The following is a 20,141-nucleotide window of genomic DNA, read 5'->3' on the forward strand; positions in this document are numbered from 1 at the left end:
ATCACTGGAAAGTGCCTTCACACTTTTTTTTCATTTTAATGTGTCGTATCATTTCAGCTTCTATCAGTGTTTCAGACTCTGAAACAACAATCTCCTGCCCTGACTCAATCACCTCAATAACAGGCTTCAGTCTCACCTGGAGATTCAACCACAGTCAGATCATCCTGAACCAGAGCAGAGCTGACATCAGCTACACAGTGTCAGAGGAGTGGAGGCAGCAGGTGAAGGGTGTGTCAGAGTCAGGCAGCCTCATGCTACAGGACTTATCTTCACATCATGAGGGAATATACAGCTGTGAAGTCAGTGATGCTGAGGAGACTCTGATAACCAACACCTTTCTGAGGAGAGAGAAAAGTCAAGGTGAGGCAGCATTAAGTTAGGAACTCTTAGTCTATATGAGCAACTACTGTTATTATCTGTAATATCTGTATGAGCTGCAAACATCCAAACATCAGAAAACACCATCATGATGCATTCAGGGACACTTCAACTCACTCACTCTCTTTCTGTTTCAGGAGCCATGATAGGCAGGATGGTTGCAGTCATTGTGTTCATAGCAGCAGCAGCAGTAGTTTTCCTGGTGCTGCACTGTAAAAAGAAAAGAGGTAAAATAACATTCTGTCTAAACTTTTTAATTCATTTCTTCTTGTTTGTTTGATGATGATGTTTTTTTCTCTCAGGTCGACAGAGAAACAACAGGAGAGAGTCAAACAATGATGAAACCCAAATGCAAATAAATCCTCTGTGTTAGAAATGCAGAAAGAAATCATGATTTCTCTGATGGTTTAGAGTTGTAGTTTTACTAAAGGATTGTTTTGATTTTATCTTCATATGAGAACGACAGCTCCACCTGTTTGTGCTGTGGTTGTGTAGCTTTTTGTTTTTGTATTTAGTTTTGTTTGGTGTTGTTTCTCTTTATACTTTTTTTAGCCAAAATTTCATCAGTTTTTTTTATTTTTTCATGACGTACTGTGACTTTTTTTGTTCTGTATTCAAATAAAAATCTACATTGTGTGTGCTGACACACACTTTGAGAAGAAATGTCCAGAGTGTCCATGATGAAAACTTGACATATGTTGTGCAGATTGATTCATCTCACCACTTGCTGATGTTCAGCTCTGTCCACTGTAGCTCTGTACATCAAACAGGACAATCTGCTCCACAAAACACACAACATCAAATCACCAACACCTGAGCATCATCAACCTTCACTTTCACTGATCCAAAACAAGGCAGCGCCCCCTGCTGGTCGGAGGTATCAACAGAAGAGTCTTTTCAGCTGCTTTAAAGCTCAGTAATAAGTTTGTCTGAAGTCACACACTGGATCCTCATTGGTCGTCAGAGTCACAGTGAGTCTCTGAGTGAGGCGTTCACTGACAGTCGCCCAGTCTGACTCCCTCAGATATACAGTCATTACAGTGTGAAGCTTTTACTACATTATTTCTGCTGTAAACGGCCATCAAGGTTTTATAAATAAAGTTTTGTTTTGTCTCTTTTTTAATAAACTTTAAACTTCCTGTTGTTCACTTCTCTGTGTTTTAAAGAAAAGTGCTGATTGACACAGTCTGTTGTTTCAGTCGTGGCTGCAGCTCCTTTCAACAACCAGTAGAACCAGTTCAGCAAAGTGTAAACTCCACACCCTCCTTCATTTTTCTGTTTCATATTTATTTCTTCCCACTGCAGCGTTAACACAGGAAGTCTAACAGGAGGATGACCAGGGTCCAGTTCACCCTGTTGTTGGAGGTCATGACCTTTCAGTGGATGTTAACTCTTTCCAGAGGAGGTGAGTGAGGCGTTCACTGTCTGATCTTATTCAGTCAGGATAGAAATGATGTTCAAACTGGAGCTGCTGCATTCAGTGTCTCAGTGAGCTACGTTGTATTGTAATAATCATTTCCAGCAGTGACCAGCAGAGGGCAGCATGTTGTCAGTGTTTGTTTGTCAGAGTATTTGATGTTTGAATCTGTGATTTCATTGAAGAATCAAACAGAGCATCAAACAGCTTGTTTCAGGGCTGAATGTGACGACACAGATCTTCACATTAGAGTCTCAGCAGCTAAATCTGACTTTGTTTCTGATTCAAGTTTCTCATTAACAAGCTCTTTACCTGATGTGTTGCAGACACTGAGGTGTCCTGTGTTTTCATGGAGAGCTGCATCTTACCGTGCAGCTTCCAGAGCGGAGCTGATATAAAAATCCAGTGGACTCAGGTGACAGCAGGCGACCTTTATGTCCACGTCTTCTACAGCAACCAAGACCAGCTCAGACACCAGAACCAGAGCTTCATAAACAGAACATCACTGTTCAAGGACCAGATCTCCAGAGGAAACGCCTCACTCCAGCTGACAGGGGTGGAGGTTCAGGACCAGGGCAGGTACAGATGCTTCACCAGCACCATGAGAGGAAAGGAGGAGTCATTCATCAACCTGAGAGTGGACGGTATGACAGAGTTTTATATGAAGTGCATTTATAAATGTACTGTAGAAGAAATTCATAACAAAGTCAGCAGCATGAGGCATTCAGGGACACTTCAACTAACTGACTCTTTCTCTGTTTCAGGGAACTCAACCCAAGTCAGAGGCATTACAGGTGTGGTGGTTGTGGTCATTCTGGCCGTATCAGCAGGCCTGGTGGGCTACTGCTGTGCAAAACTCTTCATGAGAAAAGGATGTATGGATGCTCATAGAGACGGGCGACAACCTGCAAACATAAAGCCTCTGACCATGGACGTCAGCAGCTCAGAGGAGTAAAAAGTTAAAGGTTTGAAGAAGAACAACATCTCATTTTTTAGTTTTCTGTTGTTGTTGTTTTTTTCTATTTGTACTTTTTAATAATCAGCCACTAAATGAATCTTTATGGACGTTTAATTTGGTACGTTCACCTCGTGTTGATGTTATTTTGTACTGAACTGCAGTGCATTGTGGATTGTATTCATATTTACATTCTGTTGTTGTGTTAAATGTTAAATAAACTGTGTAAAGATCACCTCACCTGTCTCTACTGATGATTAGCCATGTAGGTAGATTTAGTTTTATCCACATTAGTTATCAATCCATCTAACCTCAGAGGTATAATTACACTGTAGGTGTGGATTCACAGCATGAACACGTCTGGTGGTGCTTTATAGATGAAAAAATGCAACAGGGGAAACTTGAACCATCCAGAGGAGGTGACAGACAGAGAGGCATTTAGTTCTTGACTCAAAATAAATCCTCACCTCCTCTACAAAGACTGGACAATAGATGGAGTCAGAGAACATCGACCATCTTTGCTCTGTGCTGCCTCAGTTTAACCTCTGCTGCATCTGAATCCACAGATCTGACTGAAACAAAGAAACTGAGCGTCAGTCAGCGTCTGGTTTTCTTTTTATTATCTATTTTTGTTTCTTTCTCCTCTGATCCAGAGTTTCTCTGGTTTTAAATACACACACAGACAGTCTATAGCTCCTCTGTAGGTTACAGATCTGTACACTCTGTCAGTGCAGAAGAAGTCAGAGACAGTAAACACATCATGTTGCTGATTCTAGTGTCTTGGTGACAGTTTTGAAAATTACTGTGTTGTACTTGAAGCAGTCTTGATTTTTCTGTGGACTTCCTGCTGAAGCACTTGGACACTATTATACAGCACTGATTATTTTGGCAACAAGTGAGAATGTGATGCTACCCTCAGCTGCTCAGATTCAGTCAGACTGTATGTGGTCAGACTGGTTTGCCAACTTGGCATGAACGTCACTCTGCTGTGGATTTACATTATTATCAGAACACAGCAGCTCTGACAGAGGAAGTCTAACAGGAGGATGGCTGTGGTCAAGGTTACAGTGTTTTTTCTGATCCTGAACTTTCTGCTGACTTTTACCAGAGGAGGTGAGTGAGGCGTTCACAGCTGTCTGATCTTATTCACATCTAAACATAAAACACATAAATCACCTCTTAAACATTGTACTGTATTGTAGGATATGACTGCTGCTAACAAGGTTTGTTTATATCACTAATAACCAGTTTGACTTTATTCATGCTCTCGAGGAAAATGCTAAATATGGAGACAAAAACTCCTCTGTTTGTATGTGTTTTATTGAGGTCTTTTGGAAACTTATGTATGCAGATGATGCAGTGTTCTAACGTAGAAGAGGTGTTCAGCTCTTGCTACATGTACATACAATCTGGATGACCTGTGTCGTGTGCATCATTTCACACACTCCCAAAATTTTAGACAGTTTTATATCTGTAGAAACTCCACTACAGTTTAAAATAAAGTTGTGTTGGTTTGAATAATGTTTGGTTGCACAGCCTGAGGTTGTACAGACCGGTAGACCAACTGGCTAGATGTCTATGTCTAGTGTCTTATAAGAGAAGTCCATTGTCAAAACAGACATTTTTCATCAGATAGCTGTCAGATAGAGTATCTACTTGAGTATCTCTTGAGTATCTACTTGTTTTGCTTTCTTTTTTCTCTTGCTTGCGCCGGATTAAAAATGTCCTTTAGATGACATCTCTTCTGCTGCAGTAGAGGCACTGGCTACAGTTACATCTGTATTTAGATCCATGGGAAAGACGTCAGTACATTAGTGTGATATGTAAGGAAAAACAGAGGAGCAACTTTTCCTCAGGTGACTGAGAATGTCAGTGTAGAACATGATCAGACTGTGACAGCAAGAACAGTTTGTCAACAATTACATAGAGATATAGATATTATAGTAGGGTTGCTGTGTTTTAAATTCCAATAGTTTTTACTATCTACACTATCATTACCATTAACACTAGAATAATATAAAAATAAATAATGAAATAGTGATTAAGATGACAAGAACAGAATATTTAATTTTATTATTACTACTGGTGCTTAGTTTTTTAACTATGCTTTAAGTAGTGTTACCATTAAGTTAATAATGTTCATTGTTGTTTCACGGGTGGTCCTGATATTTCTGAATCTTTATTTCTGTAAAGCCAGTCTGCAAAGTAAGAGAGAGCAGATCTGCTGAGCAGCTGAGAGCTTTACAAAACATTTTATTCTTGTGAAACACTGGAGCCTTTTACTTGAGGCCTCTAAAAGCTATTCAAATGACACAGCTACTGTGAACCTATTAAAGGCCAAAGGTCAAAAAGAGTTGAGAAAAGAGTTTTCCATTGTTGCTAAAATGAATTTTTTCAGGTCTGATTTTACTTACTGTGGTTACTTTGATTATGGTAGTTTTCACTGATGTTGTTGCAGTACTGCATTGTTTTGGTGGTGTGTTCTATTGTTAATATAGACACTAACATGAGATACAGTTTGTTTTCTGATGTAAGTCTCTAAATATTAAGTAAAACTCTGTTGTGTTAGTGTGGATAAAAACAACTGTCTAAAGCATTAACAATCAGGTCTTAACTGAACTGAACTGAACTGAACATTGATCAGTGTCTCTTTACCTGATGTGTTGCAGACACTGAGGTGTCCTGTGTTTTCATGGAGAGCTGCATCTTACTGTGCAGCTTCCAGAGCGGAGCTGATCCAGTCATCCACTGGATTCAGTTGACAGAACGATTCCTTCTTGTCCACCACTACCACAACAAAGACCAGCTCAGACTCCAGAACCAGCGCTTCAGAAACAGAACATCTCTGTTCAAGGACCAGATCTCCAGAGGAAACGCCTCACTCCAGCTGACAGGGGTGGAGGTTCAGGACCAGGGCAGATACAGATGTCACACCAGCACCAACAGCAGGAAGGAGGAGTCATTCATCAACCTGAGAGTGGACGGTATGAGAGACACACAGAAAATACACAAAGACATTAACTGTAATTAACAACATCCTCTATTTTCTTGCAGCTCCAGTCAGTAAAGTCAACATGGAGCAGGTAGGAAACAGGATCATCTGCAGCTCAGAGGGGATCTACCCTGAACCTGATCTCACCTGGTCCACCAGTCCTCCATCCAACCTGAACCTCCAGAACCAAACCAGCATCCAGCAGACTGAGCAGCAGCTCTACAACATCAGTAGTTCTCTGATACTTTCAGACAGTGAAACTGATCTGATCTACATCTGCACCATCAGCACTCGCAGCAACAGCAGGAGAGTCACTTTGTTTATAACAAGTAAGTGGGTTTTTTTTGTTGTTTATTAAATGAATGTGGTGGCTCAGGCAAGTAAAGGGAATATACAGCTGGGACACTTCAACTAACTGACTCTTTCTCTGTTTCAGGGAACTCAACCCAAGTCAGAGGCATTACAGGTGTGGTGGTTGTGGTCATTCTGGCCGTATCAGCAGGCCTGGTGGGCTACTGCTGTGCAAAACTCTTCATGAGAAAAGGATGTATGGATGCTCATAGAGACGGGCGACAACCTGCAAACATAAAGCCTCTGACCATGGACGTCAGCAGCTCAGAGGAGTAAAAAGTTAAAGGTTTGAAGAAGAACAACATCTCGTCAGAAAGGTGAAATCCTGATGCAAACCACAGACATTCATGTCATATAAAGAAGAAGAGTTGAAGATGAACAAACCTCTCCACTAGAATCTGAAGGATTAACTGATCCTCTGATGTTGTTCCTGTTCTACATCATGTTCTGATGCTCCACTCAGACTCAGAAAGGTTTCAGTGTGTTGTAACTGTGACGACATCCTGCAGTGATTTCACAGAGTTCACTTCTGCACAGAGAGAACTTCAACCACTGGAGTAAAACAGTAACACAGACAGCATTAACAGAGCAGCTTCAACACAAACAGCACATTCACTGAACCAGAAATAATCAAATGAAGGAACAGAATCTACCCGGTGACATGAAGGGAAGTGATACATATTTTTTTATTTGTATTGTTTTAATTTATGGCAAATTTAATTTGATTAAAAAAATATGTATTGAACCTTGTGTTGATGTCTTTTTGTATTGAACTATAGGGCATTTAAGATTTTATTCACAAATAAATAAACTATGTAAAGACATTGGGTTTCATCCACATTAGTTATCAATCCATCTAACCTCAGAGGTATAATTACACTGTAGGTGTGGATTCACAGTGTGAACACGTCTGGTGGTGCTTTATAGATGAAAAAATGCAACAGAGGAAACTTGAACCATCCAGAGGAGGTGACAGACAGAGAGGCATTTAGTTCGTGATTCAAAATAAATCCTGACTTCCTCTACAAAGACTGACTGTATGTGGTCAGACTGGTTTGCCAACTTTGCATGAACGTCACTCTGCTGTGGATTTACATTATTATCAGAACACAGCAGCTCTGACAGAGGAAGTCTAACAGGAGGATGGCTGTGGTCAAGGTTACAGTGTTTTTTCTGATCCTGAACTTTCTGCTGACTTTTACCAGAGGAGGTGAGTGAGGCGTTCACAGCCGTCTGATCTTATTCACATCTAAACATAAAACACATAAATCACCTCTTAAACATTGTACTGTATTGTAGGATATGACTGCTGCTAACAAGGTTTGTTTATATCACTAATAACCAGTTTGACTTTATTCATGCTCTCAAGGAAAATGCTAAATATGGAGACAAAAACTCCTCTGTTTGTATGTGTTTTATTGAGGTCTTTTGGAAACTTATGTATGCAGATGATGCAGTGTTCTAACGTAGAAGAGGTGTTCAGCTCTTGCTACATGTACATACAATCTGGATGACCTGTGTCGTGTGCATCATTTCACACACTCCCAAAATTTTAGACAGTTTTATATCTGTAGAAACTCCACTACAGTTTAAAATAAAGTTGTGTTGGTTTGAATAATGTTTGGTTGCACAGCCTGAGGTTGTACAGACCGGTAGATCAACTGGCTAGATGTCTATGTCTAGTGTCTTATAAGAGAAGTCCATTGTCAAAACAGACATTTTTCATCAGATAGCTGTCAGATACTTTCTGTAAGTGGAATCCTGCAGAACCAGTCAGGAGACCTCATGAACACTTTCATTTTAGACCCCTCACCCCTCACTGGACTACTGACAGTGATTTTTCAAACTGACTTTCTGTTTCTGTTGTCTTATCCTACAACATGAAAGAAAGAACAGCTTTATGACAACCAGTCAGCCATGACAGGGTTTGGCTTTGTCTTTGGTAGAGACCTTTTTTCTATCAGAAGACCAAAATAATATACATACCTGTTCTCTATCTCTACTTATTTATATGCACACAAACACACACAAACACACACACACACACACACACACACACACACACACACACACACACACACACAGAAGCTTGAGTATCTACTTGTTTTGCTTTCTTTTTTCTCTTGCTTGCGCCGGATTCAAAATCTTTAGATGACATCTCTTCTGCTGCAGTAGAGGCACTGGCCACTGTGGCTGGCTGCACCAACCATGGGTCTCCATTACCTTTGAACATAAAGCATAGTCAGGCAGGACTGTCACATGGGTTTGCACCAAAAGAAGAGCGCAGGCCTAAATGCTAGACCCCCACAGTCAGGGTTGAGTGATCACCTTCACCCTATAAAGTCCTTTCAATGCATTTAAACTCATTTTCATTGTAGACAGTTCTGGTATTTCTACATCTATATTTCTGCAAACCTGGTAATTCGAAGGACGAGGCCAATAAACTTCAAAGATCTGCTGATCAGCTGAGAGCTTTACTCAAACCTTGAGGCCTCTAAGAGCTATTAAAATGAAACAAGCTCAGACATATGCTATCTGATGAGCCACTGTGAAGTTTAAATTGATTAGTTATTAAAGGTCAAAGGTCAAAAAGTGGAGGATTCAGTATTTTGCTGAGAGAGTTTGCACTACAGCATTGTTTTGGTGGTCTATGGATATTAAATACTTCTTGTGTTTATTTATTGTTACCTATTGTTAATAAAGGGACAAACATTACACAGCAGCTAAATCTGACTTTGTTTCTGATTCAAGTTTCTCATTAACAAGCTCTTTACCTGATGTGTTGCAGACACTGAGGTGTCCTGTGTTTTCATGGAGAGCTGCATCTTACCGTGCAGCTTCCAGAGCGGAGCTGATCCAGTCATCCACTGGATTAAGGAGACAGAAGGAAACCTTTATGTCCACTCCTTCTACAGGAACCAAGACCAGCTTGGACTCCAGGACCAGTACTTCAGAAACAGAACATCACTGTTCAAGGACCAGATCTCCAGAGGAAACGCCTCACTCCAGCTGACAGGGGTGGAGGTTCAGGACCAGGACAGATACAGATGCTACACCAACACCATCAGAGGAGAGGAGTCGTCATTTATCAACCTGAAAGTGGACGGTATGAGAGACACAAAGAATACAAAAACCTATTTATTTGTGTTTTTGTTTCTATAATGTACAGTAGTAACATGGTGTCAAATTCATAACAAAGTTCCTCTTTTCTTGCAGCTCCAGTCAGTAAAGTCAAGATATTGCGAGTAGAGAACAGGATCATCTGCAGCTCAGAGGGGATCTACCCTGAACCTGATCTCACCTGGTCCACCAGACCTCCATCCAACCTGACCCTCCAGAACCAAACCAGCATCCAGCAGACTGAGCAGCAGCTCTACAACATCAGTAGTTCTCTGATACTTTCAGACAGTGAAACTGATCTGATCTACATCTGCACCATCAGCACTCGCAGCAACAGCAGGAGAGCAGCTTTGTTTAAACCAAGTGAGTGTGAGAAATTTTCATCATGTCAAGGCTCCATCCTCTAAATAATGATTCTAATAACACAAACACAAACAATGAGTGAGTCACATCATGAGGGAATATACAGCTGTGAAGTCAGTGATGCTGAGGAGACTCTGATAACCAACACCTTTCTGAGGAGAGAGAAAAGTCAAGGTGAGGCAGCATTAAGTTAGGAACTCTTAGTCTATATGAGCAACTACTGTTATTATCTGTAATATCTGTATGAGCTGCAAACATCCAAACATCAGAAAACACCATCATGATGCATTCAGGGACACTTCAACTGACTCACTCTCTTTCTGTTTCAGGGAATTTAACCAAAGTTAGAGACGTTACATGGGAGGTGTATGCAGCCTTTTTGCTCATAGCAGCAGCAGCAGCAGCAGCAGGGCCAGCTGTAGTTGTGCTGTACCATAAAAAGAAAAGAGGTAAAATAACATTCTGTCTTCACTTTTTAATTCATTTCTTATTGTTTGTATTGATGATGATGTTTTTTCTCTCAGGTTGACAAGAAAACAACGTGAGAAAGTGAAACAATGATGAAACCAAATGTAAGTAAATCTTCTGTGTTAGAAATGAACTTGTTAAAGGAGAATATTGTTGTCATGAAGTTAAAAGTTCAGATCTAGTTAGAAATGAAGAGGTGTCTGAGCTAAAAAGATGATCTCAGTCACAATACATGAGATGAAAACATCAGACTCACTCAGTGAGTTCTGCTCTGTGTTTCTCTCTTATATGGATTGTTTTACCTTGATGCAGAATCTTATTTCAACTTGTTTGCAGGGAAATGGAGATTGTTTCATTTGAAGACTCTGGTCACACCCTGCAGTCCTGAGGTGTGACCTAAAATTACCTTTCAACTATCTATTATACAGCCACACAACTTGTGATTTATTTATTTATTTATTGTATTGTAAATAAAGTGTTTAAATTGAAGTGAATTATATTAAATATTCATATATGTTAAATGACTGTGAACAAAACTTTTATATCTTTTAAAACTTTTATATAATGTAAATGTATTAACTAAAGAACATTGTTTGTTGGATTAATGAAGGAAACTGAAAATTATAAAGCCTCTGTCTCGCTCTCTTTAAACTGCAGAACTGTCATCAACAAGTCTGTAAAACTGATCATGTTATGATCTGGTTTAACCTTCAGATCCTCCTGTTTCATCTGTTCTCTTGTTTAAAGTGTTGGAATAAATTGATTCTGTGCTGCTGTTTTCCAGCATCACCACTAGATGGTGGTGTTGCTTCGTTAGCGACTGAAGTTCATTAATAAAATGTGTGACTTTCAGACACAAATATGAATATTGATCCATCTGTTCAGACAGTTGATTAGATCAGGTGGTTAAGCATCAGTATGATCAGCCTCCATCAATGACACTCATTCTCCCAGGTGATCATGTTTATGTTGGGCTCCTTTGTTACTTTCATTACTTTCACTTTCACTCTCTCTCAGTTGCTCTCGGCGCCCTCTGGTGGCCACAGAGGCAGTTACACTACAGTTGGAAGAATTACCTCCAGTACAGCTCCACTTTCATCTTGTTGACATGTTACATCCTCTGTTCTTTTACACTTACTCTCATTAGATCAGATTTAATAACATGGACATATAAGATTATCTTTCAGTTCTGTATTTGATCTACTCCTCCCTCTGTTCTCCTCTTTTCTTCACTTCATGCCTCCATTTGCCACAAGTTCCTACATTTCATTTCCCAACAACAACCACATTACAGTTAAGTGTTAGTCTGACGGTGGGTGAGGAGACTGTCCACCACCACCCTAACACCGTCTCATCCCTCCATAGTTTGGACTGTGTCGGCTCAATGACATGTAAGTTTGCTTTGTTTAATATCTGAAGACTGTATTCTAGCCTTGATACCTTTATGATTTTGTTACTTTTTAATACGTTTGGATTTTCAGTGTTTGGTTCAGATGTTGTTTCATTAGTAGAATATTTGTTCATTTCTACAGTATTCCAAATGAGTGAACTCTCTCTTGTAGACTTGTGAGCAGTCGTGTGATTCAGTAAACTCTGCTGGGACAGTGGTATCTACACAGAACAGATGACAAACAGAGGACGACCATGGTCAGCTGTGTCCTGTGGTCTCTGCTTCTGTCTGTTATGTTGCTGACTCCTACAAGAGGAGGTGAGTGACACTTGAAGTATTTTTTAGAGGCTGAGGATCCATTGAGTTGATTTAACTTATCTTTCTCTCTTTTATTAAGACCAACTAAATCTCAGACTTCACCAAAGATGGAAGACGTGTTGGTGACAACAAACAAAAAGAGAATCAAAACTGAAACTGTGTCTTAGACTTTGATCAGGAGCAAAACATGTGACAATGACAGTTGATGTGTCATGTGTTGTTGAAAGCAGTGGTTTTATGTCCAGTGTCATGTTCGTTAAACACTGAGCTGAGTTAAAGTCAGACGACCACATCTGCATGCTGAAAGCAAAGGTGTACAGTATATCTCTGTTCTTACAGGCTTCAGAATAATGAGATGAATTCACATCATTCAGTATCCAGGTTTCTGATCAAACTGTTTTAAAAAGGTGTTGATTCATCTTAATGCTTCTTTACAGGCTGTAGTTTCTGTCATGTGTTTCTAATATTTAGCTTGATACAAATCAAGTGGACTTATTCACTGTGAAAGTTTTAACAGGAAACTGAACAGTTATAGAGGCCTTTACGAGGAATCAACTTTGTCCTCAATTTAATGACGTGTTACAGACACTGAAGTATCCAGTGTTTTCATGGAGAGCTGCATCTTACCGTGCAGCACCCAGGTCAACGACAATCTGGTCATCGTCTGGACTCAGCTGACATCAAGACTTGTCCACTCCTATTTCGAAAACCAAGACCAACTTGAACACCAGGACCAGCACTTCAGAGGCAGAACATCACTGTTCAAGGACCAGATCTCCAGAGGAAACGCCTCACTCCAGCTGACAGGGGTGGAGGTTCAGGACCAGGACAGATACAGATGCTACACCAGCACCATGAGAGGAAACAAGGATTCATTTGTCAACCTGCAAGTGGACGGTATGAGAGACACACAGGAAATACACAAAACCACTTGTTTGTGCTTTTTATGTGTACAGTACAGTGTAAACGTGGTGTCAAATTCATCACAAAGTTCCTCTTTTCTTGCAGCTCCAGTCAGTAAAGTCAACATGGAGCAGGTAGGAAACAGGATCATCTGCAGCTCAGAGGGGATCTACCCTGAACCTGATCTCACCTGGTCCACCAGTCCTCCATCCAACCTGAACCTCCAGAACCAAACCAGCATCCAGCAGACTGAGCAGCAGCTCTACAACATCAGTAGTTCTCTGATACTTTCAGACAGTGAAACTGATCTGATCTACATCTGCACCATCAGCACTCGCAGCAACAGCAGGAGAGTCAGTTTGTTTATACCAAGTAAGTGTTTTTAAAAAGACTCTGAAACTTTCATGAGGGAATATACAAGTCAAGGTGAGGCAGCATTAAGTTAGGAACTCTTAGTCTATATGAGCAACTACTGTTATTATCTGTAATATCTGTATGAGCTGCAAACATCCAAACATCAGAAAACACCATCATGATGCATTCAGGGACACTTCAACTCACTCACTCTCTTTCTGTTTCAGAGGATTCAACCAAATTTAGAGAAATTGCACGTGGAGTGGTTGGACCTATTTTGTTGGCAGCAGCAGTAGTAGTTTTCCTGGTGTGGTATATAAAAAAAAGGTAAAATCACATTCATCAGCTTTCCCTTCAGTTAACCTCTAGTTAGAAATTAACTTCTATGATGGTTTATCTTGCTCTTTATACTTTAGAATAAATGAGGAATTGTTTTTAGTTTACATTTATTTTTACATTTAGTTTTGAATTTTATTTTGTTTGCAGAGAAAATGAACTTAAACACTTCGATGAAGCAACGTCTCACCAGAATGGAGTAGCCTCATCTAATGATCCTCTGATTGGATGAAATGAAGACTCTGATCACTCTGAGCAGTCCTGAGCTGTGACTGTATTAAATGACTGTGAACACTGAGACATTCAGGTCAATATGGACGAGAAGTGGAAACAAAAACAGCTGAAGATAAATGAACCTGTCGACTATGAACAGAAGGATTAAATGATAGTTGGACGTATTGATGAACTCATTTCAGGTCCAGAAGAAAAAACAAAGCTACAATGAACCAGTGTTAAGCTGAAGCTGAGAACTGAACTGAGCACAAATTTGAAAACATTGTCAACATGATCCTTCAGTTCAGGTTTTTAAGTTGTTTAGCAAACACATCCTTCTCAAACTGATCAATGAAGGTCAAGAACTGTTTGAGTTTAAAATGTATTTTATGAATTAACTTTGCACTTTGACTGTTTCTACACTAAACTGTGTTCAGCATGAAGCTTTGTGGACAGACTCCAGCTCATGACACTCAGGTTTTTAGAAGAAGGACGTCCTGTCTCTTCTTCTGAGATATTGAGCAAAGGAGCTGGATGTTTCTGCTCTGGTTTACTGTATGTATACATTTTATTTGAATAAAAATCTATATTGATTATTTTCTGGTCCCGGACCTGTTAGTCCTGTTCACTAGTCCATCCATGATACTAACAAGGAGACTACCTCTCACCTTCTGACTCCTTACCAGAGTCAGAAGGTGAGAGGTAGAGGGTGAAGGTGAGGGTGGTTCAGGACCAGGGCAGATACAGATGCTTCACCAGCACCATCAGAGGAAACAAGGAGGAATTTTAATGAATTAAATTTCTCTCAGAGCTCTGAAAACAGATAAGCTGTGTTTTCAGTTTCTGTCCAGCAGAGGGCGCTGTAACCTCATCAGTCTGTTACTGACTTCATGAACCTTTTCCTTTCTGTTAACACCCATCCTGAGGTCTGTAACTTTTGAAATGTCATGTAAACATTAAAAACATACATACACTCAGTCTTCAGTAAATTACATAAAAACAATTTATAGGCCTCCAAATAAAATAAATGATAAAAAAAACAGGATTTCTGTTTTCATTTTTTCTTTCTGACTCAACAATAAACATTTAAAACTCGAGCTGGGACCATAACAATTTTCTGTGTCAATGAATGTCAACGACATAGATTTGATCTCTGCCTCCACTGATTCTGACAGGAGAGTCAGTTTGTTTATACCAAGTAAGTGTTTTTAAAAAGACTCTGGAACTTTATTAAATGAATGTGGTGGATCAGGCAAGTAAATCATGAGGGAATATACAGCTGTGAAGTCAGTGATGCTGAGGAGACTCTGATAACCAACACCTTTCTGAGGAGAGAGAAAAGTCAAGGTGAGGCAGCATTAAGTTAGGAACTCTTAGTCTATATGAGCAACTACTGTTATTATCTGTAATATCTGTATGAGCTGCAAACATCCAAACATCAGAAAACACCATCATGATGCATTCAGGGACACTTCAACTCACTCACTCTCTTTCTGTTTCAGAGGATTCAACCAATGTTGGAGCCATTATAGGTGGAGTGATGGTTGGAGCCATTTTGGTCGTAGCAGCAGCAGCAGTAGTTTTCCTGGTGCTGTGCTGTAAAAAGTAAAACTACAAATGGTATTGACAGATGTTCGTACAGACGTGCGAACAGCCCACAAACATGATGCCTCATATGCAGTCCTGAACTGTGACTGTATTAAATCAGTGTGAACATGGAGATGTTCTCCAACCTCTCCACTGGACTCTGAAGGATTAACTGATCCTCCATCAGTGTCTCAGCAAACGATGGCCTCTCCTGTTTGGTTTCATCTTCACAGAACAGAGAGAGAAAAACCAGATCAGACCAGGATGAAGTCTGTATCTGAGGCTCTGCACTACACTGCAGGAACACACTGGTTTGTCTGTGAAAAGCTTAACATATGAAACCAGACAAAGCTCCAGACTCCTCCTCATCCTCTGCTGCAGCTCCACCACATGATCAGGAGACTCCTCCAACTCAAGACAAAAGAACACTAGCACACACAGCACAACATAACAGCACTGAGAATAAGGAACTAATGGTGTCAGAACTGTAACCACATGTCTCTCAATGTGAGGGAAGTTTAGAAATGTGTTTGCTCAGAACCTGGGTGACAGAGACACAGGGTGATAACTTATAATAAAATAATAAATAGAAATGTCATTTTCTGGAGCTTCTGTAAAAGTCTATGATATAATAAGGAGAGATTTTTATTTGTGTTTTGCTTGCTCTTATGGTAACTGTCTCATCATGTTTATATGCTGATCTTTCTCTTATTGATTTATCTGTTTTCTCCTGCAGCTCATGCTCTGATTCTACATGTTGACCTGATTTCACTACAGTTTCTTACAGTTGTTTCAGCTGCTCTAAAGCTCACTGACACTGAAAGAAAACTGACACTAGATTATTTTTGACAGTCCCTTCCTGTCTGATTAAGTTTTGGTGTGTGTGAGGGATCCACACAGTGCAGATGACACTACAGAGAATGAGCAGGCTCAGCTGTGTCCTGTCTGTTCTGTTGCTGCTGACTCTCACAACAGGAGGTAAGTGAACTTTAAGTGATTGAAATAGAGGCTGTCTGCTGCTTGGTGTATACAGGAGTCACAGTTAATGTGAGGCCACGTGTTCAACACTTGTTGATACTGAGCATAGTCATCTAGGACTACCAATTCTAACTTGATTATATTCAGGGTTATAAGTGATTCAACAGACCAGCTCTTAAAGAGGCTCTCAGTGGAACCTCTCTGTATTTTTCTCCAAATATAAAGTCAAGAGGAGGCTGAGGATGGATTCAGATTCTTTCAGTGGATTAATCTAGTCACAGTCCTCAAAGATGCAGAAGCTACAATCTCTCTCTCAGCAAAAATGGTGCTGAGCCTGCACTGAAAAACATGCAACTGTAACTGGCAGAAAATAGACCATATTGCATGTGTCATCTGTTGTAAAACGTTAAACAGTCGACCACATCCACTGAGAGCGTTTGGAAAAGCTAAACATCCAGTGGACCACAAAATCCTGTCAAGCTGTTTCCTAACGCTCTTTATTCATTTCAGCCCAGACTTCCCCTCTTTCATAACTTATCTGACTCTGGTCTTAATTCCATTGATGGTGCTTTTATACTTTTTGAAGTTGTTTCACCTTAATGCTTCTCTTCCAGGCTGCAGAGATGTTTCTAATGTTTAGTTTACTCTCTTTGATAAAGATGAAGTGGATATTTTCCTGTATTGAACCTTAACATGAAGCTCTTTACCTGATGTGTTGCAGACACTGAGGTGTCCTGTGTTTTCATGGAGAGCTGCATCTTACCGTGCAGCTTCCAGAGCGGAGCTGATCCAGTCATCCACTGGTTTCAGGTGACAGCAGGACACCTTCCTGTCCACTCCTACTACCGCAACAAAGACCAGTTTGGACTCCAGGACCAGTTCTTCAGAAACAGAACATCTCTGTTCAAGGACCAGATCTCCAGAGGAAACGCCTCACTCCAGCTGACAGGGGTGGAGGTTCAGGACCAGGGCAGATACAGATGCTACACCAGCACCATGAGAGGAAAGGAGGAGTCATTCATCAACCTGAGAGTGGACGGTATGAGAGACACACAGGAAATACACAAAGACATTTGTCTGTGTTTGTTATGTACAGGTCAGTTGTAAATGTACAGTAGTAACATGGTGTCAAATTGATAACAAAGTTCCTCTTTTCTTGCAGCTCCAGTCAGTAAAGTCAACATGGAGCAGGTAGGAAACAGGATCATCTGCAGCTCAGAGGGGATCTACCCTGAACCTGATCTCACCTGGTCCACCAGACCTCCATCCAACCTGACCCTCCAGAACCAAACCAGCATCCAGCAGACTGAGCAGCAGCTCTACAACATCAGTAGTTCTCTGATACTTTCAGACAGTGAAACTGATCTGATCTACATCTGCACCATCAGCACTCGCAGCAACAGCAGAAACACCACTTGGAGAAAACTACGTGAGGATTATATCTCACCTGTTACCTAAACCAATAAATCAAGTTGTTATAACTTTGTTAAATATTGAAATATTCCTCCCTGGCTGCATTTACAAAGTTAAAAATATAAATAACACAAGTTAAGGCGGTGGTGTTTCCATCTTATCCACAGGGGCCAGACTGTATGAGCCGCAAACATCCAAACATCAGAAAACATCATCATGATGCATTCAGGGACACTTCAACTGACTCACTCTCTTTCTGTTTCAGAGGATTCAACCAATGTTGGAGCCATCACAGGTGGAGTGGTTGGAGCCATTTCTGTAGCAGCAGCAGTAGCAGCAGTAACAGCAGTTGTCCTGGTGTGGTATATTACAAAAAGGTAAAATAACATTCCTCTTATTTCTTCATTCATTTCTTGTTGTCTTTATTGATGATGATGCTTCTTGGACTCAGGAAATCTCTCAGGTCGACAGAGAAACGTTAGAAATGCACTGCTGCACTGCATCATACACAAAGTTGACATGTTAATGGAAAAATTACAATCGGTTTTTGACTCAATCAGATCATTTGGATTCCACACAAACAAATGAGTGAATCTTTCCTCCTCAGTTAAAGTGTGTTTAGAAATGAAGAGGTGTCTGAGCTAAAAAGATGATCTCAGTCACAGTGTGAGTGTCAGACGACTGGAAGCAGAGTTTAACACAATACATGAGATGAAAACATCAAACTCACTCAGTGACACAGAAAATCTACTGAAGGAACCAGGATTTCTGTCATGGCTTATTTTGATCTTTATACTGAAGAAGAAGAAATAAAGGATTGTTTTGATTTTACTTTTATATGTTTCTGATGCTGAATTTTCTTCAGGTTTGTTTGCAGGAGAATAGAACTTGAAGAACGTACAAATGAATTAACTTCTCACCAGAATGGAGAAGTCTCATCTATTGCTCCTCTGATTGATGGTAATACAGACCCTGATCACACTGACCAGAACATATAAATGATAACTGGATGTTTTGATGATCTCATTTCAGTGACAGCTGAGAACTGAGCTGAGCATTAATTTGAAAACGTTGTAAATAAAACCTTCAGTTCTGTTTTTAAAGCCATTTAACAAACACATCCTTGTCAGTCCAGTTACTGAAGGTCAAAGACTGTTTGATGTAAAAATGTATTTTATCATTACTATGTACCTGCCTAATGTAGTAGTATTACATATCATTAGTAGAATGTAGTGACTGTGGACTGATGAACATCTGAACTCTCTGACTCTTTAACTCTCTCCTGCTTCATGCAGCTTCATCGTTCGTCTCTCTGATTGATATTTCATGAGGCAGATGTTTGTTGTGAGTAACAAACTCTAAAGGTTTGAGTTTTCTAAGTCAGAGCTTTAACTCACTGCTCTGATCTGCTTTCACTGACTGGACTCCAGGTTTGTTTCTGTCATTAGCTGAGAGGTTCACATTCATTTCCAACCTGCTCTGTGCATGTTTCAGTCATAATGATAAGAGGGTGATAACTGCTGTGTATTTTAATACTTGCTGTGATTTATTCTTAATAAAATCTATACTGAATGTTTTGTTCTTGTCCAGTTTGAACTTCATGTGAAGCATCATGTTGTTGGTTCTGGGTACAAACCTTGTATCTCCACACACTAGTGTGTATTTGCTGTCCTTAAAAAGCCACTGAGGAGCTGCTCTTGTGACACTTTGTGCTGACACACACTTTGAGAAGAAATGTCCAGAGTGTCCATGATGAAAACTTGACATGTGTTGTGCAGATTGATTCATCTCACCACTTGCTGATGTTCAGCTCTGTCCACTGTAGCTCTGTACATCAAACAGGACGATCTGCTCCACAAAACACACAACATCAAATCACCAACACCACCAACACCTGAGCATCATCAACCTTCACTTCCACTGATCCAAAACAAGGCAGCGCCCCCTGCTGGTCGGAGGTGTCGACAGAAATAACAAAGACACACAGAGAAGTTCATTTAGTTCCAGTCTTTTCAGCTGCTTTAAAGCTCAGTAATAAGTTTGTCTGAAGTCACACACTGGATCCTCATTGGTCGTCTCATCAGCAGGGGGCCCTGTAACCTCATCAGTCATTCAGTCAGTCAGTAAAACACAGAGAGGACTGATTGAAAACCTCTCCCTCATCTAACAGACTGTTAAACCCTCCTCCTCCTCTGCTCTGTGGTGAGAGTTCTCTCACAGTCAGAGTTGAATCCACTGCAGATTGTCTGTGGTTGTGGACTGACTGACTTGTTTTAATGTTGGAGGACAGCTCTTCCATTGACTGCCAGCACCGTCCCTGGGCTGTTTGTGACTGATGGACAAAGGTTTGGAGGATAAACTGCATTTTCTAACAGAGCAGCTTCACTCACTTATTTCACACCATCTTTCTTTACACACAACTTTAGTTTATTGTCGTCTAAATCAACTGTTTGATTCCTTTTCATCAACTTTCATCTTTTAGTCTTTAGACTTTTTACATGTGGAAACCTGCTCTCTGCTCTTCCTGCTCTGTGTTTGAAGGTGTCTGAAATGGTTAAATCACATTCATCAGCATGAAGAACAACTGTACTGTGAAACCAGCAAG

General features: G+C 40.3%; 2 protein-coding genes across 2 annotated transcripts in view; both read left to right on the forward strand.

Annotated features, from left to right (window-relative positions):
• The window catches only part of LOC108885048 (immunoglobulin superfamily member 10), a 131,671-nt gene that overhangs the window by 89,076 nt on the left and 22,454 nt on the right, over positions 1-20,141 (forward strand). Inside the window, exon 13 of the mRNA XM_051066906.1 lies at positions 12,761-13,027. Within this exon, the coding sequence (XP_050922863.1) occupies positions 12,761-13,027 (267 nt within the window). The remainder of the gene's footprint in view (positions 1-12,760; positions 13,028-20,141) is intronic.
• Positions 15,906-19,113, forward strand: LOC108885053 (CD276 antigen). Its single transcript, XM_051066909.1, has 5 exons — positions 15,906-16,123; positions 16,845-17,162; positions 17,286-17,552; positions 17,802-17,913; positions 18,402-19,113. Exons 1-5 carry the CDS (start codon positions 16,051-16,053, stop codon positions 18,532-18,534), a joined length of 903 nt encoding a protein of 300 aa, XP_050922866.1. The 5' UTR covers positions 15,906-16,050; the 3' UTR covers positions 18,535-19,113.

Source organism: Lates calcarifer, linkage group LG24 (assembly GCF_001640805.2).
Source record: "Lates calcarifer isolate ASB-BC8 linkage group LG24, TLL_Latcal_v3, whole genome shotgun sequence".
Classification (NCBI taxonomy): Eukaryota; Metazoa; Chordata; class Actinopteri; family Centropomidae; genus Lates; species Lates calcarifer.

Coding starts and splice junctions, on each gene's coding strand:
- LOC108885053 (XM_051066909.1), top strand. CDS start 16,051: ATGACACTACAGAGAATGAGCAGGCTCAGCTGTGTCCTGTCTGTTCTG. Junction 17,163..17,285: donor CATCAACCTGAGAGTGGACG/GTATGAGAGACA, acceptor CTTTTCTTGCAG/CTCCAGTCAGTAAAGTCAAC. Junction 17,553..17,801: donor CACCACTTGGAGAAAACTAC/GTGAGGATTATA, acceptor TTTCTGTTTCAG/AGGATTCAACCAATGTTGGA.